Source organism: Lissotriton vulgaris, chromosome 3_1, assembly GCF_964263255.1.
Source record: "Lissotriton vulgaris chromosome 3_1, aLisVul1.2, whole genome shotgun sequence".
Lineage (NCBI taxonomy): Eukaryota > Metazoa > Chordata > Amphibia > Caudata > Salamandridae > Lissotriton > Lissotriton vulgaris.
In genome coordinates, this window is record NC_141689.1 from 1560090984 (window position 1) to 1560117528 (window position 26545).

General features: G+C 54.6%; 1 protein-coding gene across 1 annotated transcript in view; it reads left to right on the forward strand.

Moving 5' to 3' along the window:
* The window catches only part of CENPE (centromere protein E), a 1817274-nt gene that overhangs the window by 1427368 nt on the left and 363361 nt on the right, over positions 1-26545 (forward strand). Inside the window, exon 46 of the mRNA XM_086962044.1 lies at positions 22147-22452. Within this exon, the coding sequence (XP_086818170.1) occupies positions 22147-22452 (306 nt within the window). The remainder of the gene's footprint in view (positions 1-22146; positions 22453-26545) is intronic.

A 26545-nucleotide genomic window follows, 5' to 3' on the forward strand; every position in this document is an offset into this window, starting at 1 on the left:
AAGCCTTTTCTGCACAGTACTCTCCATATTTTAAGGCAGGGGGAAGTGCAGTGAGGACTCTGCAATTAGATAGACTGTCTACCAGAAACAGCATAACCGAAGGTCAGTAACTTTTTTAATTGCTTGTAAATGTTCCACAATTAGTCTGCACAATGAGAGTATCAATACTGTCACCGTCATACAGAATGTTTATCTAACTCTTGTTAACTTTGCTCTGTTTCAGTTTAACTCTCCACATCTTGTGCTACTCACTGTGCTCCCTACAGGTGCATCCGATTTGATATTTTCCCTAATTGTAGTTAATAAGCATTATTTAAAATGCTTCCCCTAACCTCACCAGATATCCTTGCCGGCATCATCATCTTAATCCCTTAAACTCAGTCGACCCTCTCAGCTGACACACCGTTTAGCATACCTGTTTTCCTGTGATCATTCCGTCATTTATTTAAACATGCAGCCATCCTTTCTCACTCTTTTGAAAATGACCCTTACTCTTTCTTGTACCACATATCTCTAAATTCTCTGTAAGCTTTGCCTACCTTGTACTGTCTGCATCCCTTACACTTAGCTCTATACTTTTCCATATTTCAATTGTTTCTTTGACTTTTATGCTTTGTAATTTTCTTTTCTCGTTGCCATGAACTGTTCCTTTGGCTGAAGACATTGCTAAGGCTTACTCGTATGTGAAAGAGACACGTTAGTGAAAGAGACACGTTAGTGATAGATTCCTTACCTTAGAATATCCCCAGGCCTCAGACTGGATCCGGAAACTTTTGCGTAGCAGTACCCTTGCGCGTCGGTAGGCGTCGTCTGCGGGTCTGCGTCGTGGGCGCCGTGATGACGTTGTCTGAGTACTTGGACGCCGCCTCTGCGTGCTGACGTCAGTTCTTCTTTTTTCCGGGGCAGCAAGCGCAGATCTGGAAAAAGCAGTACTTCTAGTCACTTTTTGACTAACTTTTTGGATCTTTTTGATCATCTTTTCGAAGTCGAACCACTCCGATCGGTGCCATAGGGATGGGTGGATTTAAGCACTGTGAGGATTGCGACCGCACGATGTCGGTCACGGATCCTCACCGTCGGTGTCTACTCTGTCTCGGCGTCGACCACGACGACAAGACCTGCCCGGACTGCTGGGCCTTGTCTTCGAAAGCCAGGCGGGAGCGGTCCCGCAGGCGACTCTTACTCCGGCAGTCCACCCCGCGCCGCGAGAGTTCCTGGTCCCACGGGAGATCGAGGGACAGGTCGCGGGGTCAAAGCCACCACAGTTCCGAGAGTCCGCACCACTCCTCCGGGTCGAAGTAGTTGTCATCAGGTAAAAAACACAAGAAGTTGAAGAGGCGTCATCGCTCTTCTGACTCCCCCGACGCTCGCCCGACGCGGCCGGGGGTTCGGATGGCACCGCCCACGCGGCTCCGTCAGAGTCGCGGGCGCCGCATCCAGCTCCACACCCTCCGGTCCCTGGGCGAGACGCGATGCCGGAGGAGATCGAGCGCTTCCTCATGGCCATGAGGTCCCTCTCTCCTCAGACTGGCTCCGCGGTGCCTTCGGGCCCAGCGGACCCGTCTGGGGCCCCTAGTGGGTCGGGGGCTTGCGCCGGCGCCGCAGGACCCCAAGGTCCCGCCGGCGCCGCAGGACCCCACTGGATCCGCTTCGGGATCCGGGTCGTCGCCGGTGGACCTTACAACCCCCCTGGCGTCGGTCCATCAGGTGTCACCTCCGGCACCGTCCTCGGACGGCGCCGTCCCCGATGCCTCCCTCGCTCCGGTTCCGACTTCGGAACGGCGCCGCGGGGCGCCGCTTTCAACGCCGCTTGGGGAGTTTAGCTTCTATGAACCCGCCTCATTGTTTGTCGACCCTGACGATCAGGGGATTGGTGAAGAGGAGTGTTGGGAGGGGTCTGAGGACCCTCTGACCCGAGAGTGTCAGTCTCAAGAGGACTAGACAGGTGAACTTGGGGATGCCAGTGGTCTGGGCACCTCACCAGACACTGGTTTTGTCTCACCTTCTACCGTGGCATCAGAGAAGGGGGCAACCACAGTGTGGTGTTGATGAGGGCAGCCAAGGCCTTGGGCCTTGAGCTCCCTGTCGCGCCGTGAGGAATAACCTCCTCACTGAGGTCCTTAAACCGCAGTCATGCTTGGCCGAGCCTCTGCTGCCCTTGAATGAGGCCTTGACCGACGTTCTTGTGGGCACTTGTTCCGGGCCCGCTACGGGTTCGCCCGTAGATAGGAATGTGGCAAGACGCCACCGCCCGGCCCCGGGCAACCCATGTTTTCTGTCCACCCACCCCACCCCTGAAATCCTGGTCATCCAGGCCTCCAATTCCCAGACCGCATTCCCGTCTGCTCCGCCGGACAGGGAATCCAAGAGGTACGAGCAGTACGGAAAAAAGATCTTCTCCTCCCTTAGTCTGGGACTGCGGTCTTCCAACACCGCATGCCTCTTGGGTCGCTACACCCACTCTCTGTGGGAGACGGTTGCGGAAGTGCTGCCAGAGTGCCCGTTGGAGGTACGGGCCAAACTCGGCCAAGCCCTTGTGGAGGGCTGGGATGCAGCCAAATATTCTATCCGGTGTGGGCTGGATACCACCGACTCACTAGGTAGAGCGATGGCAACGACGGTGGCTTTTAGACGCCACGCCTGGTTGAGGTCCGCAAACTTTTCGGCAAATGTCCAAAACATCTCTGATGGACATGCCGTTTGATGGCCGTCGCCTTATTGGCGACAAGGCAGACCATGCGCTTGAGCGCTTTAAGGACTCCAGTGCTACAACCAAGTCCTTGGGCATCTCGGCCCTGCGCCAGCAAACGGGTACCTTTCGCTCCTTTCGTGGCCAAGGAAGGGGTGCCCCGACACGTGCTGCCAGCCACACGCCGCAGACAAACTTCCAGCGCGGTGGCGGACGCGAAAATCGCCGTGGAGGTGGTCGGGGACGACGGCGAGGCCAGTCCACACCTTCCCCCGCAGCATCCGCCTCTAAACCCTCCTAGTCCGTGCTTCTCGGCCTATGTGACGCCAGTGGGGGGCAGGGTTCGCCATCACCACTCTCACTGGCGCACTGTCACTTCGGACAGGTGGGTGCTGCAGATCGTCCGGAGGGGCTACTCCCTCCCCTTCGAGACGACCCCTCAAGCCATGCCACTGCAACACCACCGCGTATCGGGGGATCATTTGCGGCTTCTGCAGGAGGAAGTTTCGGCCCTCTCTGCCAAGGGGGCCATTGAGCGTGTTCCTGGGCCAGAAGTAGGATGTGGTTGCTACTCCCAATACTTTCTGGTACCCAAGAAGGGCAAAGGGGGCCTATCTTGTGTAGGAGAGTAGGGTCTGCAATCCTATGATCACCCAGATTTTTTGCTTTTGTTTCACTGGTTTACGACTTTCTCTGGCTGTGGGCCTGCTAATCAGACCCACAGCCTAGCTGTTCTCTCACTAAATTGACACGTGTACCTTAGGTGCATTATCCAATTGGTACTGGGCCACCTTATCAGACCCTGTAACTCAGGGCATAGGTGTACCCAGGGCCTACCAGGGGCTGAAGCATGTATTATGCCACCCCTGGATGGCCATCTAAATCTGACACAACTGGCTGCACGACAGCTGGGGCAAGGTGGTGTTATCACCCTTTGCTTTAGATATAGTATACCTATATCTAACCATAAAATGGACACACAGATTCCTATCAGTCACTCCTATGGCAGGCCTTGACGATCCTGAAGGCAGAGTGCTTGGAATCGTGTGAGATGGTGCTCTGGCATGAGCTGAGCCCGTTTGCAGCTTGCGGAACCAAGTCCTAATAGCTATTCCATGATAACGCATACCATATACTCTTAAATGCATTATAATCCTCGCGGTTAAATGCTATCTTTGGTATCGCTTTATCAAAACATGTCGAGTAAGGTGTCATACGAATTAGAATACTAACCCCTCGCCAATTCTGGCGACGGGGTTAGCATTCCACCCTTCTAGAGGGACACGACATGTATGTAACTGTGAACCCCGGTTAAAGTTAACTCGAGCCTCAGCATCACAAAATGGATGCTGCCACCACAGACACAAGTCTGGCCTCCTGCAGCTGGGAGTCCTTCCAGCGAGGGGAGCTTGGACAAAGGGTTTCCTGTCAGGGGCGGTGCTAGCACCATCCCAGACAGGGTTTTGTGTATCCTGGGTAGGCAGGGCTTTACAGGAAGGTGACTGCAAGTGGCACCCCGGTGCTCACTATGCATCTGCCGGCTAGAACCAGTTCCAGGGGCACACCAGCCCCTTGCCTGGGGAAAGTCCGGCATGGGAGAGGGGTGTAACCACCCCCCTTCCTGGTCCCACCCCTAGGGCAGACCTAGTCGCGTACCCACCCCTTTCTTTAGGATAAAGGCAGGAGCAGGGACCCTTCCAAATTAGATCATCTTTGAATCAAGAAACTACTTTCTACGAAAGGAACTCTCGACTTCTTATCAAGATTTCTCCCTTGTGGCGAAGGAGTAGTCACCTTGCACCCGCAGGCACCATCTAAGAACTCTGCGGTTTGCTGCACGTCCTTCCTCCGGAATCCGACTGACCAGCTCGACGAGACCCGGCTTCCCTGGCACCTCTGACCTCTACCTACCTCTACAGCTAAGCTGAAGAACCGTAGGTGCGACGAGACCTCGAGGGACCGGCCATCATCAGAACTGCACGACTTCTATCAAGCACAACCGCCGAGGGATCCTCTGGTGAGTGCTTTGGGGTCCGAGAAGCCCCGACCCTGAGCAGCTCCAGCACCGAAGTCCAGCCCCCCAGCATCCACGAGATCTGCGTGGGGCCCTTCTGCTTTTCGCTGCTCACCGCGTTTTCTGGCTACTAGCCCGCTGGCTTGTGGCCTTCCCGACGACGACATCACCACTGCTAGTCTGGTTGCTCCAGACTGGCCCTTGCTCCCTTCCAAAAGAGGAGCACCCCGGACCCTCCTGGTCCACTCCAGACGCCATTTTAGGTCCACCGCGTGGGCTTGAATTTGCCAAGACTTGTTGCCCCAACCCTGGGTCCAGCGACGTCGACAGCATCAACCATCGTGAGACAGCTCTCACCTCCATCCTGGTCGCCGACAACGCCTCCTGGTCCGTGAGACTGCAGAGCAGAGCGTCGCCCACTCACCTGGTCGAGGTGACCACCATCCGGTGCCATCCTGGTGCCCATCTGATCACTGGCTAGTGATTAAGAACTTGGTCCCCTCTGCTGTCAGGTGTCATCCATCTTCGATCCAGGCTTGGATCACTTCGAACAATCTTCACTGGTCGCCTGCCAGCAACTCTTTCTTCAGGCTCCTGGTTCATCAACGAGGATTCCCGACGTCTTTTCAGACCTATGTAGCCGCAGCCCCTGGGCTAGGTAACTTCGGCATTTCGGTGCCCCAGCATAGCCTCACTATCCAAGGGTCCAGATCCACTGTCGTTTTCCACCTAGCTTATCGGGTTCGCCCAAGAACACTAACTTTGCTTTTACTAGCTCCCATAGACTTTGTCCCGCATCCCGCGTGAGAGTGCACACTCTGCACCCGAGTCCCCTAGGCCTCCTACTAGTAATCTGAAGGTTCAGTAACGTAAACCTAGCGATTCCAACGCCTATTAGTCCATTACTTACCTGCTAGTAATTTCGCATTCCACTTCCATAGTATATGGTTTTCCGTGCCCCTCGGGCATTTGTGTAAATTGTGCAACTTAAAGTATTTTCGTAAGAGTTTTGTTGTGTGCTTAGTACCCTGTCCTCATAAAGAGTACAGGGCTGTTGTGATCTAAATAAATACACTGCTTATTTTCATAACACTTGTGTGGTGTCCTTTCACTTGGTGTTCAAGGGGTATATGTGATGGTATAACAGCTGGCTTAACACGCCCTCTAGAGTTTAGCCCGAAGACTGCTCTTGTCCATGCTACCAGGATAGCTGGTCTATTGGTGGACTTACAACCAATCATCAATAAGGGTTGTTTGGACTGATACATAGTGATCACTAGAATAGTGAGCACTGGTATGCAACTCTTACCACGCATTTTTTACCACACATACCATTACCACGCATACCATTACCACGCAGAACCCTTCACCACGCATACCTTTACCACGCATTACACTACAACGCATACCATTACAACGTAAGTATAGGTAAGTATATCATTTAATTTTATATATAGGTTTTAGGGGTGGGTTTGGGTTTTGGGGTACAGGGGTATTTTTAGGTTTTAGGGCTGGGTTTGGGTTTTGGGATACAGGGGTATTTTTAGGTTTTAGGGCTGGGTTTGGCTATTGGGGTACAGGGGTATTTTTAGGTTTTAGGGCTAGGTTTGGGTTTTGGGGTACAGGGGTATTAGGTTTTAGGGCTGGGTTTGGATTTTGGGGTACAGGGGTATTTTTAGGTTTTAGGGCTGGGTTTGGGTTTTGGGGTACAGGGGTATTTTTAGGTTTTAGGGCTGGGTTTGGCTTTTGGGGTACGGGGTATTTTTAGGTTTTAGGGCTGGGTTTGGGTTTTGGGGTACAGGGGTATTTTTAGGTTTTAGGGCTGGGTTTGGGTTTTGGGGTACAGGGGTATTTTTAGGTTTTAGGGCTGGGTTTGGGTTTTGGGGTACAGGGGTATTTTTAGGTTTTAGGGCTAGGTTTGGGGTACAGGGGTATTTTTAGGTTTTAGGGCTAGGTTTGGGTTTTGGAGTACAGGGGTATTTTTAGGTTTTAGGGCTGGGTTTGGGTTTTAGGGTACAGGGGTATTTTTAGGTTTTAGGGCTGGGTTTGGGTTTTGGGGTACAGGGGTATTTTTAGGTTTTAGGGCTGGGTTTGGGGTATAGGGGTATTTTTCGGTTTTAGGGCTGGGTTTGGGTTTTGGGGTACAGGGGTATTTTTAGGTTTAAGGGCTAGGTTTGGGTTTTGGGGTACTGGGATATTTTTAGGTTTTAGGGCTAGGTTTGGGGGTACTGGGATATTTTTAGGGCTAGGTTTGGGTTTTGGGGTACAGGGGTATTTTTAGGTTTTAGGGTTGGGATTGGGTTTTGGGGTACAGGGGTATTTTTAACATATATTTACAAATAATAAAATTTAAATTATTTTTATTAATTAAATTATTTAATAATTAAATAATAAATAATTATATAAAATAATTAAAATAAAATTATTTACATTATATATAAATATTATATACTTGCGTTGTAATGGTATGCGTTGTAATAGTATCTGCGTTGTAGTGTTTTGCGTTGTAAAGGTTTTCGGTGTAACATGACCTGCGTTGTAAAAAATGCGTGGTAATGGTATGCGTGCTAAAAGTACGCGTGGTAACGTCATATATCCGTGAGCACTGCATATCAGGCCAACTTCTCACATCTTGGATCTAAGGAACGTCAACGGCTTCCTCCGGAAGGAGAAGTTAAAGATTCTGACATTGGCTCAGGTCTTAGCTGCCCTGTACCCTGGTGACTGGATGGTAGCATTGGACTTGCAGGACGCTTATTTTCACATCCCCGTCCTGCCGGCCCACCGGCGCTACCTGCAGTTCACGGTAGGCCACGAGCACTTTCAGTTTACTGTGCTCCCCTTTGGCCTTACCAGCGCCCCACGGGTGTTCACGAAGGTAATGGCGGTGGTTGCGGCTCATCTGCGCAGGTTAGGGGTTAGAGGTTTCAGTCTTCCCCTACCTCGATGACTGGTTGTTGAAGGTGGGCTCGCCCCAGACAGTAGTCAGCCACCTCCAGACTACGGCAGACCTCCTGCACCAGCTTGGGTTTTCCATCAATGTGCCGAAGTCACACCTGTGCCCCTCTCAGAAGCTCCTCTTTATCGGAGCGGTTTTGGGCGCAGTTTTGGGTTTAACCACCCGAACAGCGGGTCCGGGATATTCAGGCTCTCATTCCACTCTTTCAGCCTTTATCCCGGGTCTCGGTCAGGTTGACGCTGCGTCTTCTGGGGCTGATAGCCTCCTGCATCATTCTGGTGCATCACGCCCGGTGGCGGATGCGGGCTCTGCAGTGGAACCTGAAGTTTCAGTCGGCCCAGCATCAGGGCAACCTATCCGACCATGTCCTGATCTCGGAGGGCACTGTGAGTCAGCTGCAGTGGTGGATTACGGACAGCGATTGGGTCAGCGGCAAATTCTCCCTTCCCCAACTGGAGCACGTGGTTGTGACGGACGCGTCCCTCCATGGCTGGGGAGGCCACATGGGAGAGGCGGAGATCAGAGGCCTCTGGTCTCCGACGGAGTCCCGGCTCCATATCAACCTTTTGGAGCTGCAGGCGATTCGTCCAGCACTGAAGGCATTCCTCCCCTCTGTCCGGGGGAGTGTAGTGCAGGTGTTCACAGACAACACCACCGCCATGTGGCACTGCAACAAACAGGGCGGGATGGGGTCGTGGACCCTGTAGGAAGGTGGATATCTGACTATGGTTACCCCCAACTTTTTGCCTGGTGTTTTGCTGCTTTTCTGACTTGGATGACCTGGGACCCTGCTATTCAGGGCCCCAGGCCTACTGCTCTCTCTGTAAAATGGATTCCATGTACCTTAGGTACATATCTAATTGGATACTGAGTCACCTTATCAGTCCCTGTACATTGTACCTTAGGTACCCCAGGGCATGGGTGTACCCAGGGCCTACCAGGGGCTGCAGCATGTATTATGCCACCCCTGGCTGGCCATCCAAATCTGACACAACTGGCTGCACGACAGCTGGGGCAAGGTGGTGTAATCACCCTTTGCTTTAGATATAGTATTCCTATATCTAACCCTAAAATGGACACATGTATTCCTATCAGTCACTCCTATGGCAGGCCTTATCAATCCTGAAGGCAGAGTGCTTGGAATTATGTGAGATGGTGCTCTGGCATGAGCTGAGCCCGTCTGCAGCTTGCGGAACCAAGTCCTAATAGCTGTTCCATGATAACGCATACCATATACTCTTAAGTGCATTATAATCCTCGCGGTTATTTGCCAACTTTGGTATCGCTTTATCAAAACATGTCGAGTAAGGTGTCATACGAATTTGAATACTAACCCCTCGCCAATTCTGGATACGGGGTTAGCATTCCACCCTTCTAGAGGGACACGACATGTATGTAACTGTGAACCCCGGTTAAAGTTAACTGAAGCCTCAGCTCCACAAAATGGATGCTGCCACCACAGACACAAGTCTGACCTCCTGCTGCTGGGAGTCCTTCCAGCGAGGGGAGCTTGGACATAGGGTTTCCTATCAGGGGCGGTGCTAGCACCATCCCAGACAGGGTTTTGTGTATCCCAGGTAGGCAGGGCTGAGAGGAAGGTGACTGCAAGTGGCACCCCGGTGCTCACTGTGCATATGCCGGCTTGAACCAGTTCCAGGGGCACAGGAAAGTCCGGACAGGGGAGAGGGGTGTAACCACCCCCCTTCCTGGTCCCACCCATGGGCAGGACCTAGACGCGTGCCAGCCCCTTTCTTTAGTGTAAAGGTAGGAGCGGGCCCCCTTCCCAAATTAGACAATTCTGAATCTTGACGACTTTCCACGAAAGAACTCTTGAACCTTTCTGAAGACTCTCCCTTGTGGCTAAGGAGTAGCCACCCTGCACCAGCGGGCACCATCTAAGCGCATGCGGTTTGCTGTAAGTCCATCCTCCGGATCAAGACTGCCCAGCTCGACGAGACCCGGATTCCCTGGCACCTCTGACCTCTACCTGCATCATCAGGCACGCTGAGATTCGTGGGTGTGACGAGACCTCGAGGGACCGGCCATCTTCAAGACTGCACAACGCTTATCCAGCATGACCGCCAAGGGATCCTCGAGTGAGTGCTTTGGGGTTTGAGAAGCCCTAACCCTGAGCAGCTCCAGCACCGAAGTCCAGCCCCCCAGAATCCACGAGATCTGCGTGGGGGCCCTTCTGCTCCTTGCTGCTCACCGCGTTGTCCGGCCACTTGCCTGCTGGCTTGTAGCCCTCCTGACGACGAACCACAACACTTCCATCGCTGGTCTGGTTGCTCCAGACTGGCCCTTGCTCCCCTCCAACAGAGGAGCACCCCGGACCCTCCTGGTCCACTCCAGACGTCATTTTGAGTCCACCGCGTGGGCTTGCATTTGCCAAGACTTGTTGCCCCAATCCTGGGTCCAGCATCGCCGACAGCAAATACCTTCGTGGGACAGCTCGCGCCTCCATCCTGGACGCCGACAACGCCTCCTGGTCCGAGAGACTGCAGAGCCCAGCGTCACCCACTCACCTGGTCGAGGTGACTTCATCCGGTGCCATCCTGGTGCCCACCTAATCACTGGCTAGTGATTAAGAACAGAGTCCCCTCTGCTTTCAGGTCGTCTCCATCACCGATCCAGGCTTGGATCACATCGAACTTCATCACTGGTCGCCTGCCAGCAACTTCTTCTTTCAGGCTCCATAGACTGTAACGAGGATTCCCGACGTCTTTTGAGCCCTATGCAGCCGCAGCCCCTGGGCTAGGTAACCTGAGCATTTCGGTGCTCCAACATAGGTTCACTATCTAAGTGTCCTGATCCTTTTTCGTTTTCAGCCTAACTAGTCTGATTGGTCCGATATCTGTAACTTTACGAAATCTAGCATCCATAGACTTTGTCCCGCATCCCGCGTGAGAGTGCACACTCTGCACCCGATCTCCCTAGGCCTCCTGCTCCCAACCTGAAGGTTCAGTAGTGTAGTCCTAGCGATCCTGAAGCCTCTGGATCTTGTTACTTACCTGCTAGTATTTCGCATTCCACTTTTGTAGTATATGGTTTTTCGTGCCCCTCGGGCATTTGTGTAAATTGTGCAACTTAAAGTATTTTCCTAAGAGTTTTGTTGTGTGCTTAGCTCCCTGACTCGTAAAGAATTCATGGTAGACTTGTTATAAATAAATATCCTTTTATTTTCATAACAACTTGTGTGGTGTCCTTTCACTTGGTGTTCAAGGGGTATATGTGATGGTATAACAGCTGGCTTAACACTCTAGAGTGTAGCCTAAAGACTGCTCTTGTCCATGCTACTAGGATAGCTGGTCTATAAGGTTGACTTACAACCAATCATCAATAAGGGTCGTTTGGAATGATACATAGTGATCACTAGAATAGTGAACACTGTATATCTGAAAGAGACACGTTAGTGATAGATTCCTTACCTTAGAATATCCCCAGGCGTCAGACTGGATCCGGAAACTTTTGCGTAGCAATACCCCTGCGCACTGGTAGGCGTCGTCTGCGGCTCCGCGTCCGTCGTCGGCGTCGTGAGCGCCGGGATGACGTCATCGGAGTACTTAGACGGCGCCCATGCGCGCTGACGTCAGTTCTTCTTTTTTCCGCGCCAGCTAGCGCAGATCCGGAAGAAGCTCTACCCCCAGTCACTTTTTGACTGACTAGTTTTTGATCCTTTTTGATCTTCTCTTAGTCGACTGTCTCGACTATCGGTGCCAGGGATGCCCGGGTTCAAGCCTTGCTCGAAGTGCGGCCGACTCATGACGGTCACGGACCCCCATCGCCGGTGCCTGAAGTGCTTAGGCCTCGACCACGACGATCGAACTTGCGTCGACTGCCGGGCTCTGACGTCGAAGGCTAGGCGGGAGCGGTCCCGCAAGCGTCTCGAGCTGAGGCACTCGGCCCGCGCCGCTCCAGGTCCCGGTCCCGGTCCCACGGGAGGTCGAGGGACAGGTCGCGAGGTCGGAGTCATCGACGTTCCGGGAGTGGACACCGATCGTCTGGTTCCAAGTCCTCAGGTAAGAGGCATGAGAGGTCGGAGCGACACCATCGGTCCTCCGACCCGCCCCGACGCTCGCTCGATGCGGCCGGGGACTCGGGCGACACCGCCCACGCGGCTCCGCGGGAGTCGCAAGCGTCGCCGCCTGCCCCACACCTTCGGGTCCCTGGGCACGGCGCGTCGCAGGAGGAGGTCGAGAGGTACCTCATGGCCATGAGGGCCCTCCCTCCTCAGTCGGTTCCCGTGGCGCCTTCGGGCCGATCGGCTCCGTCTGGAGGTCCTTCCGGGTCGGGCGCTTCGACCCCGACGACGTCGGGTACTTCGGGCCCGGCGCCGCTGGCGACTTCGGTCCCGGCGCCGCGCGACCTCGCTGGATCCGGCTCCGGATCCGGGACCTCGCCGGTCGACCTTACGACCTCGCCGGCGCCGTCCCTCCAGGTGTCGTCCCCGGCAGCCGATGTGGTTGCCGACCCCAATGTTCCCTACGGTCCTACTCAGGTGTCGGAGGGGCGCCGCTGGGCGCCGATTCCGTCGGCCTTTGGAGACTTCTATCTCCACGAGGAGGCCCTGGCTGTTAATCCTGGTCTCCAGGAGCCAGGTGACGAGGAGCAATGGGAGGGGTCCGAGGACCCTCTGGCACGTGATTGCCAGTCGCATCAGGACTGGACATATGAGCTTGGGGAGGCCAGTGGTATTGACACCTCGCCAGACACTGGATTTACGTCGCCCCCGACTGTGGCTTCGGAGGCGGGTTCTGCTTACAGCGTAGTGTTGACGAAGGCAGCTAAGGCCTTAAACCTTCAGCTCCCCGTCGCGGCCGTGAGGACTAATCTCCTCACTGAGGTTCTCAAACAGCAGTCCGGCTCCACGGAGCCCCTTCTGCCGTTCAATGAGGCCTTGTGTGACGTTCTGCTGGGCACTTGGTCCAAGCCCGCCACAGGCCCCCCTGTGGACAGGAACGTGGCCAGACGCTACCGCCCGGCACCGGGCGACCCATGCTTTTTGTCCACCCATCCCACCCCCAAGAGCCTGGTCATCCAGGCCTCTAACTCCCAATCCGCATTCCCGTCGGCCCCGCCCGACAGGGAATCCAAGAGATATGAGCAGTTCGGGAAGAAGGTCTTCTCGTCTGTGAGCCTAGGGCTACGGTCTGTGAACACCAACTGTCTCTTGGGCCGCTACACCCACACCCTGTGGGACACGGTTGCGGAGGTGCTGCCACAATGCCCTGAGGAGGTCAGGGCTAAACTCAGCCAAACCCTTGCGGACGGCCGAGATGCGGCACGTTTTTCTATCCGGTGTGGGCTGGATACCACGGACTCACTGGGCAGGGCGATGGCAACGACGGTGGCGGTTCGACGCCACGCCTGGTTGAGGTCCGCCAACTTCTCGGCCGATGTCCAGGCCACCCTCCTGGACATGCCGTTTGATGGCCGTCGCCTCTTCGGCGACAAGGCAGACCATGCGCTGGAACGTTTCAAGGACTCCAGGGCCACGGCCAAGTCCTTGGGCCTTACGGCCCCACGCCAGCAATCGGGTGCCTTTCGCTCCTTTCGTGGCCACGGAAGGGGCGCCCCACCACGGACCGTCAGCCACGCGCCGCAGAATGTTCAGCAACGCGGTGGCGGACGTGGGAACCGCCGTGGCGGTGGTCGGGGCCAACGGCGAGGCCAGTCCACACCTCCCTCAGCAGCCCCCGCCTCAAAACCTTCCTAGTCCGAGTTTTCAGGCCCATGTGACGCCTGTGGGAGGCAGGGTTCGCCATCACCTCTCCCACTGGCATACAGTCACTTCGGACAGGTGGGTGCTGCAAATTGTCCGAAGGGGTTTCTCCCTCCCCTTCGAGTCTTCCCCTCCATCCATGCCACCTCAATACCACCGTGTGACGGGGGATCACTTGCAACTTCTGCAAGAGGAGGTTTCGGCCCTCTTGGCCAAGAGGGCCATCGAGCGCGTTCCTGGGCCAGAAGTAGGACGTGGTTGTTACTCCCACTACTTTCTGGTACCCAAGAAGGGCAAAGGGGGCCTACGCCCTATCTTGGATCTGCGGAACGTCAACGGCTTCCTCCGGACGGAGAAGTTCAAGATGCTCACTTTGGCTCAGGTCCTGGCTGCCCTGGACCCGGGAGACTGGATGGTAGCGTTGGACTTGCAGGACGCCTATTTTCACATCCCCGTCCTGCCGGCCCACCGGCGTTACCTGCGGTTCATGGTAGGCCAAGAGCACTTTCAGTTTACCGTGCTCCCCTTCGGCCTTGCCAGCGCCCCACGGGTGTTCACAAAGGTGATGGCGGTGGTCGCAGCCCATCTGCGCAGGCAGGGGATATCAGTCTTCCCCTACCTCGACGACTGGTTGTTGAAGGCGGGCTCGCCCCAGTCAGTCGTCAGCCACCTCCAGACTACGGCCGACCTCCTGCACTTGCTGGGGTTCTCCATCAATGTGCCGAAGTCACACCTGTGTCCCTCTCAAAAGCTCCTCTTCATCGGAGCGGTTCTCGACTCGGCGCAGTTTCGGGTTTACCCACCCGAACAGCGGGTTCGGGATATTCGGGCTATGATTCCGGTATTCAGGCCGTTATCCCGGGTCTCGGTCAGGTTGACGCTGCGGCTTCTGGGGCTGATGGCCTCCTGCATCCTTCTGGTGCGTCACGCCAGGTGGCGGATGCGGGCTCTGCAGTGGGACCTGAAGTTTCAGTGGGCCCAGCATCAGGGCAACCTGTCCGATCATGTCCTGATCTCGGAGGGCACTGCGAAGCAACTGCAGTGGTGGCTCACGGACCGCGACAGGGTCAGTGGCAGACCCCTCTTCCTACCCCAGCCGGAGCACGTAGTTGTGACGGACGCGTCCCTCCAGGGCTGGGGTGGCCACATGGGAGAGGCGGAGATCAGAGGCCTCTGGTCTCCGGCGGAGTCCCGGCTCCACATCAACCTTCTGGAGCTGCGGGCGATTCGTCTTGCACTGAAGGCATTCCTCCCCTCTGTCAGGGGGAGCGTAGTGCAAGTGTTCACCGACAACACCACCGCCATGTGGTACTGACAACAAACAGGGCGGTGTTGGGTCGTGGACCCTATGCCAGGAGGCTCTGCGCCTCTGGCAGTGGCTGGAACATCAGGGCGTGACCCTGGTGGTTCAACACCTGGCAGGCTCTCTGAATGCCAGGGCGGACGAACTCAGCCGCCGGTGCATGATGGATCACGAATGGCGTCTGAACTCGGACGTGGCGCAAGGTCTCTTTCGACAGTGGGGAGAGCCTTGGTTAGATCTATTCGCCACAGAAGAGAACGCGCAATGTCAGCAGTTCTGCGCGTTGGAGTTTCCAAGGCGGCACTCGCTCGGAGACGCTTTTCGTCGCGAGTGGAGCTGCGGTCTGTTGTACGCCTTTCCGCCTATACCACTTCTGCCCAGAGTGCTGAAGAAGATCAGGCGCGACCGGGCCCAGGTCGTCCTTGTGGCTCCGGACTGGGCACGAAGATACTGGTATCCCGAGCTACTCAGCATGTCAGTCGATCCCCCGATTCGTCTGCCTCTTCGGGAGGACCTTCTGTCGCAGCAGCAGGGGACGGTCCTGCACCCGAACCTGTCCAGTCTCCACCTACAAGCTTGGAGATTGAGCGGCGGCAGTTGAGGCCATTTGACTTGCCTCCCGAAGTCTGCGATATCATTCTGGCAGCCAGGCGTCCCTCCACAAAGTCGGTATACGCCTGCCGGTGGAACAGATTTGTGGCATGGTGCACAGCAAAGGCTGTGGATCCTCTCTCTGCACCCCTTTCGGAAGTGCTGCTCTTTCTTCTTTCCCTTGCCCAGCAGGGCTCTGCTCTGGGCACTCTTAAAGGGTACCTTTCTGCTCTATCAGCCTTCTTAAGGCTACCAGATCAGCCTTCTTTATTCAAGTCCCCTATTGTAAGTAGATTTCTGAAGGGCATCACGCACATGTTCCCTCCTGTTCCCTTCGTGATGCCCCAGTGGGACTTGAATCTGGTTCTCACCTATCTGATGTGTGCTCCCTTTGAGCCACTTCATAACTGCCCCCTTCGTCTCCTTACTCTAAAGACGGCATTCCTGGTTGCCATCACCTCTGCCAGGAGGGTGAGTGAGCTCCAGGCTCTTTCTTCTTCTCCACCTTTCCTGTCTGTTCATCCTGATAAGGTGGTGTTACGTACATGACCTTCCTTTCTGCCCAAGGTTGTCACGGCCTTCCACATCGGGCAGTCCATCACTTTGCCCACCTTCTTTCCGCCTCCGCATCCCTCGAAAGAGGAGGAGAGGCTCCACCGTCTGGATCCAAAACGTGCGCTCTCCTACTACCTAGATCGCACACGCCAATTCCGGGTGGATGACCAACTCTTCGTTGGTTACGTGGGCGCGAAGAAGGGAAAGGCTGTGCACAAGAGGACCATCTCAAGATGGATCATCTTGTGTATTCAAGCATGCTACTCCATGGCGAGGAAGGAGCCCCCGGCTGGATTGCGGGCTCACTCCACTCGGGCCACGGCAACGACAACTGCCCTGGGCCGCGGTGTCCCCCTGCAGGACATCTGTCAGGCAGCCACGTGGGCCTCGCTGCACACGTTCGCAAGACACTACTGCCTGGACAGTCAAGTCCGGAGGGATGGCTTCTTTGGCCGTTCCGTCCTCCAGGACTTTCTGGTGTGATATTGGTTCGCAGACCCACCACCGGGGTTGGTATTGCTGGGGTATCTATTCTAAGGTAAGGAATCTATCACTAACGTGTCTCTTTCAGATGCACAAGTTACTACTTGTGTAACGATATATCTGTAAGAGACATTAGTTAGTGATAGATTCCTTACCGCCCACCCATCCTCCCCGTTCTGCGAACCGATATCTAGGGTTAAGGTCATCCCCTTTCAGGGCCCTAGTTTCATGGCACCAGTGTTAGTTCTATCATGGCTCTGCGTATCTGGCGCGGAAAAGCTGTGTTATCAGAACTGACGTCAGCGCGCATGGGCGCCGTCTAAGTACTCCGATGACGTCATCCCGGCGCTCACGACGCCGACGACGGACGCGGAGCCGCAGACGACGCCTACCAGCGCGCAGGGGTATTGCTACGCAAAAGTTTCCGGATCCAGTCTGACGCCTGGGGATATTCTAAGGTAAGGAATCTATCACTAACTAATGTCTCTTACAGATATATCGTTACACAAGTAGTAACTTGTGCATCAGGCCAACTTCTCACAGACCCTATGCCAGGAGGCTCTGCGCCTCTGGCAGTGGCTGGAACTTCAGGGCGTGCCCCTGGTGGTTCAACACCTGGCAGGTTCTCTGAACGCCAGGGCGGAGGAACTCAGCTGCAGGTGCATGATGGATCACGAATGGCGTCTGAACTCGGACGTGGCGCAAGGGATCTTTCTGCAGTGGGGAGAGCCTTGGTTAGATCTATTCGCCACCGAAGAGAACGCGCAATGTCATCAGTTCTGCCCGTTGAAGTTTCCAAGACGGCACTCGCTCGGAGACGCTTTTCGTCGCGAGTGGAGTTGCGTTCTGTTGTACACTTTTCCGCCTATACCACTTCTGCCCAGAGTGCTGAAGATCAAACGCGACAGGGCCCAAGTCATCCTTGTGGCTCCGGACTGGGCCCGAAGGTACTGGTATCCCGAGCTACTCAGTATGTCAGTCAATCCCCCCCGGTTCGTCAGCCTCTTCAGGAGGACCTTCTGTCATAGCAGCAGGGGACGGTCCTCCACCCGAACCTGTCCAGTTTCCACCTCCATGCTTGGAGATTGAGCGGCGGCAGTTGAGGCCATTTGACTTGCCTCCTGAAGTCTGTACTATCATTCTGGCGTCCCTCCACAATATCGGTATACGCCTGCAGGTGGAACAGATTTGTGGCATGGTGCATAGCAAAGGCTGTGGATCATCCCTCTGCCCCTCTTTCTGAGGTTCTCCTCTTCCTTCTTTCTCTTGCCCAGAAGGGCTCTGCTCTGGGCAGTATCAAGGATTACCTTTCTGCCCTTTCAGCCTTTTTAAGGCTGCCTGATCAATCTTCCTTGTTCAAGTCCCCTATTGTAACTCGTTTTCTGAAAGGCATCACACACACGTTTCCACCAGTTCCTCTTGTGATGCCTCAGTGGGACTTGAACCTGGTTCTTACCTTTCAGATATGCGCTCCCTTTGAGCCACTTCACAACTGTTCTCCCCGCCTTCTTACTCTGAAGACTGCTTTCCTGGTTGCCATCACCTCTGCCAGGAAAGTGAGTGAGCTCCAGGCTCTTTCCTCTAAACCTCCTTTCCTTTCTGTCCATCCAGACAGGGTTGTTTTGCGGACAAGACCCTCTTTCCTGCCCAAGGTTGTCACGCCTTCCACATTGGGCAGTCCATCACCTTGCCCACCTTCTTTCCGCCACCGCACCCCTCTAAAGAGGAACCAAAACGTGCGATTTCATTTTATTTGGATCACACACGCTAGTTCCGGGTGGATGACCAACTCTTTGTTGGTTACATGGGTGCTAGGACAGGTCGGGTGGTGCACTAGAGAACAATCTCCCGGTGTGTCGTCTTGTGTATCAAGGCTTGTTACTCCTTGGCAAAGAAGGAGCCTCCTGTTGGGCTGAGGGCCCATTCCTCTCTGGCCGCGGCGGCTACTACTGCTGCCCTGGGCCGGGGAGTCCCCTTGCAGGACATTAGTCAGGCAGCTACGTGGGCCTTGCTGCACATGTTTGCAAGACACTACTGCCTGGATAGTCAAGTCTGGAGGGATGGCTTCTTTGGCCGTTCCGTCTGTAGGAAGGTGGATATCTGACTATGGTTGCCCCCAACTTTTTGCCTGGTGTTTTGCTGGTTTTTCGACTTAGTTGACCTGGGGCCCTGCTATTCAGGGCCCCAGGCCTACTGCTCCCTCTGTAAAATGGATTCCATGTACTCTAGGTATGTATCTAATTGGATACTGAGTTACCTTATCAGTCCCTGTACAGTGTACCTTAGGTACCCAGGGCATAGGTGCACCCAGGGCCTACCAGGGGCTGCAGCATGTATTATGCCACCCCTGGCTGGCCATCTAAACAGACACAACTGGCTGCACGACAGCTGGGGCAAGGTGGTGTTATCACCCTTTGCTTTAGATATAGTATTCCTATATCTAACCCTAAAATGGACACATGTATTCCTATCAGAGACTCCTATGGCAGGCCTTATCAATCCTGAAGGCAGAGTGCTTGGAATTATGTGAGATGGTGCTCTGGCATGAGCTGAGCCCGTTTGCAGCTTGCGGAACCAAGTCCTAATAGCTGTTCCATGATAACGCTATACCATATACTCTTAAGTGCATTATAATCCTCGCGGTTAAATGCTTACTTTGGTATAGCATTATCAAAACATGTCGATTAAGGTGTCATACGAATTGGAATACTACCCCCTCGCCAACTCTGGCGACGGGGGTAGCATTCGACCCTTCTAGAGGGACACGACATGTATGTAACTGTGAACCCGGTTAAAGTTAACTCGAGCCTCAGCATCACAAAATGGATGCTGCCACCACAGACACAAGTCTGACCTACTGCTGCTGGGAGTCCTTCCAGCGAGGGAGGCTTGGCTAAAGGGTTTCCTGCCTTGGGAGGTGCTAGCACCACCCCAGACAGGATTTTATGTATTAGGTAGGACAGGGCTGAAAGGAATGAGACATGCCTGGGGCACACAAGGTGTCCTGTGCATACACCGGTCTAAACCAGTTCCCGGGGCACTCCAGCCCCAGTGCTGGCGCAAGACCGGACAAAGAAAAGGGGGTGTAACCACCCCCCTTCCTTGACCCACCCAGAGGTGGGACCTAGTCGTAGTGCAGCCCCCCCCCTTTAGCGGGATAAAGGTAGGAGCTGGTCCCATTCCAAATTAGATTATCCTGATCAACTTTACAAGTAGAAACTCTGGACTTCGACGTTCTCCTCTTCAGAAGACTGAAGAAATCTCCCTTGTGGGCAAGGAGTGTCCACCCTGCACAAGCAGGCACCATCAGCGTACAGCGGCTTCCCTTTGTCGTCTTCCTGCAAGTATCCAGACTTCAGAGCCCGACGAGACCTGGATTCCCAGACCTCTCCGACCTCTACCTACATCTGCAACACAGCTGAGAACCGTGGGTGCGACGAGACACGTGGGACCGGCCATCTTGAAAGAAGCAGCACTTCGCTCCAGCACGACTTCGGAGGCATCCTCGTCCAAGTGCTTTAGGGACTGAGAAGCCCAGACCCCGAGCAACTCCTGCACCGAAGATCAGCCCTCCAGCATCCACGATATCTGCGTGGGGCCCTTCTGCCTGTTTGCTGCTCGACGCGTTGTCTGGTCACTTGCCGGCTGCCTGGTGACCTCCTAGACGACGAACTCCGACAACTTCACTGCTGGTCTGGTTGCTCCAGACTGGCCCTTGCTCCCTTCCAAAAGAGGAGCACCCCGGACCCTCCTGGTCCACTCCAGACGCCGTTTCCACTCACTGCATGGGTTGCCTTTGCCAAGGCCTGTTGAACCCGAATCCGGAGTCGACACCGCCGACAGCGAGAGCCTGCGTGAGACAGCTCGTGCCTCCATCCTGGTCGTCAAAGACACCACCTTGTCCACGTGGCTGCAGAGACAAGCGTCCACTTTCACCTGATCGCGACGACGACACCTGGTTCCACTCCTGGTTCCACTCCAGTCACTGTCTAGTGACTTTGAACATTGTCCCCTCTGCTTTCAGGTTCTTCTCTTTGATCCACCCTTGGATCACACCGGACATCTTCTTCCTGACCGCCTGCAGCATCTTTTCCTCCAGGCTCCATAGACTTCAACGCCGGAACCCGACACGACTTGGCACCTATGCACCCGCAGCCTGTGGGTGAGGTAACGCGAGCATTTCGGTGCTCAAGGGTAGCTTGACTCTCCTAGTGTCCAGTTCCACAGTTGTTTCAGTCCTATCTAGTCAGGGACGTCCGTACTCACCCTTTTCTTAAAACTGTACTGTCCATAGACGTTTGTACGCATCTCGCGTGTGAGTTCACACTCTGCACACGCGCTCCGTGGGCCTCCTATTACTTATCTCAAGTTAGTATTGCGTGCTCCCAGCGATCCTACAGCCTCTGGACAGCTCCATTCCTTTGATTGACTTTCACATTCCACTTACTTAGTATATGGTTTGTCGTGCCCCTAGGGCACCATTGTAAATCGTGCAACTTAAACATATTTTTCCAAAGAGTTTGTCATGTGCTTAGCCCTCTGACCTCATAAAGAGTTCAGAGGTGTATGTTAGTTAATAAAAACTTGTTTATTTTCATAACCTGTGCGGTGTCCTTTCACTTGGTATTCAAGGGGTTATATATGGTAAAACAGCTGGCTTCACATGCCAAAAGAGTTTAGCCTAAAGACTGCTTTGTCCATGCTACCATTAGGATAGCTGGTCTATAAGGTTGACTTACAACCAATCACTATAAGAGTTGTTTGGACTGATATATGATGTTCACTAGTTCTAGTGATCACCTTGTATCAGGCCAACTTCTCACACAGTCCTCCAGGACTTTCTGGTGTGAATATTGGTTGGCAGACCCACCACCTGGGTTGGTATTGCTGGGGTATCTATTCTAAGGTAATGAATCTAATACTAACCTGTTTCTTTCAGATGAACAAGTTACTTACCTTTGGTAACGATATATCTGGAAGAAACAGTAGTTCGTATTAGATTCCTTACCGCCCCACCCATCCTCCCCGTTATGCGAACCGATACCTAGGGTTAAGATCACCCCCTTTCAGGGCCATAGTTTCATGGCACCAGTGTTGGTTTTCATCATGGCTCTGCATTTCTGGCGCGGAAAAGCTGTGTATAAGAACTGACGTCCGCGCACGAGGGCGGCGTCTAAGTACTCCGGCGACGTCATCCCAGCGCAGACTGCGCCGACGCCGAACGCGGAGCTGCCAACGACTCCGAACGACTCGCAGGGGTACTGCTACGCAAAAGTTTCTGGATCCAGTCTGACGCCTGGGGATATTCTAAGGTAAGGAATCTAATACTAACTACTGTTTCTTCCAGATATATCGTTACCGAAGGTAAGTAACTTGTTCTTCTCAGCCACCCCTTTCCATGTCCATGCTTTTCAAGCTGGAGAAACATATTTTCTGTCTTCTCTCAGATAAGTGATCGCAATGAGATGGCAATCTGTAGGGTCGGAGTAATGTAGTGATAGTCTCATAACTCTTCTGCCACGCTGACTACCTGGCATTCAGAGAAGGTGCCACTTTTTGTCTTTATTCCCAACTTTAATATGGCATTAAAGCAGTAGGTGTTTTAGTAAAAATTTTGCCAGAAAACCTTCAAATGCGAGAAATGTGTAACCACTGATCATCGTATAGAAAACCATTACGGAAATGTTTTACAGTGATTGGTCATTTTACATTTGTTCCTATTATAGTTTATGATTAACAGCTTAAATTTCTTTGGAATGTAGCTAATGTATAGTAATTTGTCTTTTCCATGAATGCATGGCTAATAGTTGCATTAATAACTTTGTTCTAGTTGTCATCTATGAAGGAAGCAATGCTTCAAGAGACGAAAGAGAAAGAGCAACTATTTGCTGAGAAAGAAAAACTCATGCAAGAACACCAAAAGCAAACATCTTGTGTTAAACAACTTGAAGATCAATTAAAGGCTTGTGAATCTCAAATAGAAACTTTAAAAGGTGAAAACAATCCCGAAGTTGCCAAACTTAAAGAACAGATAATAAGTATAACTCGTGAAAAGGATGAGCTGCAGCAGATAAAGAAGGCACTTTGTGCCGAAACTGATGAACTCAAAAATAAGATGCAAAACAATACAGTCATGGTAAGTCGATTGCTCCTAAACTGCATGTAGAATTAACTCCCTCCCCGGTACTTGTGACCCCATGAAACCTGGGATTTCACATAATCGGAAGGCATCCCAAGGAACTGAATGTACAAATAAGTACATCATATATTTGTGCCCATCTATGTTTTCCTGAAAATCATCCAGAGCTCTGTGACAGAATTGATGTGTTTGAAAAATAACTAGACCTAAAGGATGGAGGAAAGACAAGAGGAGATATACTAACCTCCTTATCTCGATCAGAAGTATACGACCATTCATTCACTAAGTATGTTGCCTTGCTGGTTAGAAACCCTATTAGTAAGAGCATGTTAATGTCTTGCCAGTTGTTGCTGTAAGATATACTCCTTTCATAGTTCAAGATCTCAGATTTAAAATGAGGGATGAACCCTGTTTAGTAGAAGTAAATACCTGTTTCCAGGTCCCTGGCAAATCCCAAGAGAGCCTTTAGATGACCGAATTGTTTCAGTGAGTAGAGCTATCTGAAAGAAACACGTTAGTGTTAGATTCCTTACCTTAGAATATCCCCAGGCGTCAGTCTGGATCCGGAAACTTTTGCGTAGCAGTACCCTTGCGCGTCGGTAGGCGTCGTCTGCAGGCGTCTCCTGCGGCTCCGCGTCAGTCGTTGGCGTCGTGCGCCGTGATGACGTCGCTGGAGTATATAGACGCCGCCTCCGCGCGCTGACGTCAGTTCTTCTTTTTTCCGCGCCAGTGGACGCAGATCTGAAGAGCGGTACCCGGTCTTTTGACCAAGTTATTAATAGTATTTTCTATCTTTGTGCCTGGTAAGGATGCCCGGTTTCAAGCATTGTGACGGGTGTGACCGCACGATGTTGGTCACGGACCATCACCGACTCTGTCTCCGGTGCCTGGGCCCCGACCACGATGTCGACGCCTGCGTCGATTGCCGGGCTCTGACTAGCAAAGCTAGGCGGGAGGGTCCCGCAAGCTGCTCGAGCTCCGGGTGTCGGCCCCGCGTCGAGAGCGGTCTCGGTCCGGCCGGAGGTCCAGGGAGCGTTCGAGGGCGCGGTCGCGGAGCCGCGCCGGACGCTCCGGAAGCCGACATCACTCGTCGGGTTCGTCAGGTAAGAGACACAAGAAGTCGGGGCGTCGTCATCGTACCCCCGACTCCCCCCGACGCTCGTGCGATGCGGCCGGGGGTTCGGGTGACCCCAACCCCGCGGCTCCGCGAGAGTCGCCGGCGCGGCCTGCCCCATACCCTCAGGTCCCTGGGCAAGGTGCGACGCCTGAGGAGATAGAGGCGTTCCTCATGGCCATGAGGGCCCTCTCTTCTCCGGCGGGTTCCACGGCGCCTACGGGCCCAGTGAACCCGTCCGGAGGCCCTAGCGGTTCAGCTGACCCTACCTCGACGCCGTCGGATGCTCCGGCACCGGCGGCGCCGACCCCGGCGCCGCTAGGGCCTTCGGGATCGACGTCGGATGGACATCAATCCAATCCGGCGCCGCTTCCATCGGGGTTACCCCCGACGCCGCCCCCGCGCGACGCCGGTTCCTCGGTGCCGCTTCGGGCGGCACCGGGGTTCCGGCGCCGGCTCCGGGCGGCGCCGTCCCCATACCCTCACCGAATCCGGACGCGGAGTCGGACCGGCGTCGCCCGACGCCGGGTTCGACGCCGATGGGGCCTGTTGACCCAGTGGAGCCGGTCTACATGGTTGACGCCGACTATGGTGATGATGTAGAGTACGGTGAGGGCTGGGAGGGGTCTGAAGACCCTCTGTCACGCGAGTGTCAGTATGACATGGACTGGACAGGTGATTTGGGGGACGCCAGTGGATTAGATGACTCTCCTAACCCTGGCTTTGTCTCTCCTCCTTCCGTGGCATCGGAGGAGGGAGCTGCCTATTCAGTGGTGTTGATGAGGGCTGCCAAGGCCTTAAACCTTGAGCTCCCCGTCGCGGCCGTGAGGCCTAACATCCTCACTGAGGTCTTCAAACCGCGGTCATGCCCACAGGAGCCTCTGCTGCCGTTTAATGAAGCCTTATCAGACGTTCTGTTGGGCACTTGGTCCAGGCCCTCTTCAGGTGCGCCTGTTGATCGGAACGTGGCCAGACGCCACCGTCCTTGTCCGGACGACCCCAAGTTCCTGTCCACCCACCCCACCCCTGAGAGTCTGGTGATCCAGGCCTCTACCTCCCAGTCCGCATTCCCGTCGGCCCCGCCCGATCGGGAATCCAAGAGGTATGACCAATATGGCAAGAAGGTCTTCTCGTCCCTGAGCTTAGGACTGCGGTCTTGCAACACCGCTTGCCTCTTGGGCCGCTACACCCACTCTGTGTGGGATACGGTCGCGGAGCTGCTGCCAGAATGCCCCATGGAGGTGCGGGCAAAGCTCGGCAAAGCTATAGCTGAAGGCCGAGATGCAGCTAGGTATTCAATTCGATGTGGCCTTGATACGACCGACTCGCTAGGCAGAGCGATGTCCACGACGGTGGCGATTTGTCGCCACGCCTGGTTGAGATCCGCCAACTTCTCGGCAGATGTCCAGAATACTTTAATGGACATGCCGTTCGATGGCTGTCATCTGTTTGGTGACAAGGCGGACCACGCGCTGGAACGCTTCAAGGACTCCAGGGTCACGGCCAAGTCCTTGGGTCTCTCGACCCAGCGCCAGCAAACGGGTTCGTTTCACTCCTTTCGTGGCCAAGGAAGGGGCGTCCCCACACGTGCTGCCAGCCACGCGCCGCAACAATCTTATCAACGCGGTGGCGGCCGTGGAAACCGCCGTGGAGGCGGTCGGGGTCAGAGGCGGGGTCAGGCCACATCCCCCCCCCGCAGCATCTGCCTCAAAATCCTCCTAGTCCGTGCTTTCAGGCCCACGTGACGCCGGTGGGTGGCAGGGTTCGCCATCACCACGCCCGCTGGCGCACGATCACATCGGACAGGTGGGTGCTGCAAATCGTCCGAAGGGGCTACTCCCTCCCCTTCGAGACGACTCCTCCAGCCATGCCACCGCAGAACCACCGTGTGTCGGGGGACCACTTGCAACTTCTGCAGGAGGAAGTTACGGCCCTCTTGGCCAAGGGGGCCATCGAGCGCGTTCCTGGGCCAGAAGTAGGGCGTGGTTGTTATTCCCACTACTTTCTGGTACCCAAGAAGGACAAAGGGGGCCTACGTCCTATCTTGGATCTAAGGAACGTCAACGGCTTCCTCCGGAAGGAGAAGTTCAAGATGTTGACGCTAGCTCAGGTCTTGGCTGCTCTAGACCCGCAAGACTGGATGGTGGCGTTGGACTTGCAGGATGCCTATTTTCACATCCCCATCCTGCCGGCCCACCGGCGTTACCTGCGGTTCACGGTAGGCCAGGAACACTTTCAGTTTATCGTGCTCCCCTTCGGCCTTACCAGCGCCCCACGGGTGTTCACAAAGGTGTTGGCGGTGGTCGCAGCCCATCTGCGCAGGTTAGGGGTTTCAGTCTTCCCCTACCTAGACGACTGGTTGTTGAAGGCGGGCTCGCCCCAGACAGTCGTCCACCACCTCCAGATGACGGCAGACCTCTTGCACGGCCTGGGGTTCTCCATCAATGTGCCGAAATCACACCTGTGTCCCTCTCAAAAGCTCCTTTTCATCGGAGCGGTTCTGGACTCGGCGCAGTTTCGGGTCTATCCTCCGGAACGGCGGATCCGGGATATTCAGGCGTTGATTCCCATCTTTCAGCCGCTATCCCGGGTTTCGGTCAGGTTGACGCTGCGGCTGATGGCTTCCTGCATCCTTCTGGTGCATCACGCCCGGTGGCGGATGCGGGCTCTGCAGTGGGACCTGAAGTTTCAGTGGGCCCAGCATCAGGGCAACTTGTCCGACCACGTCTTGATCTCGGAGGGCACTGCGAGACAACTGCAGTGGTGGCTTACGGACCGCGATTGGGTCAGGGGCAAGTCCCTCTCCCTTCCCCAACCGGAGCACGTTGTCGTGACGGACGCGTCCCTCCAGGGCTGGGGAGGCCACTTGGGAGAGGCGGAGATCAGAGGCATCTGGTCTCCGGCGGAGTCCCGGCTCCATATCAACCTGTTGGAGCTGCGGGCGATTCGTCTAGCACTGAAGGCATTCCTCCCCTT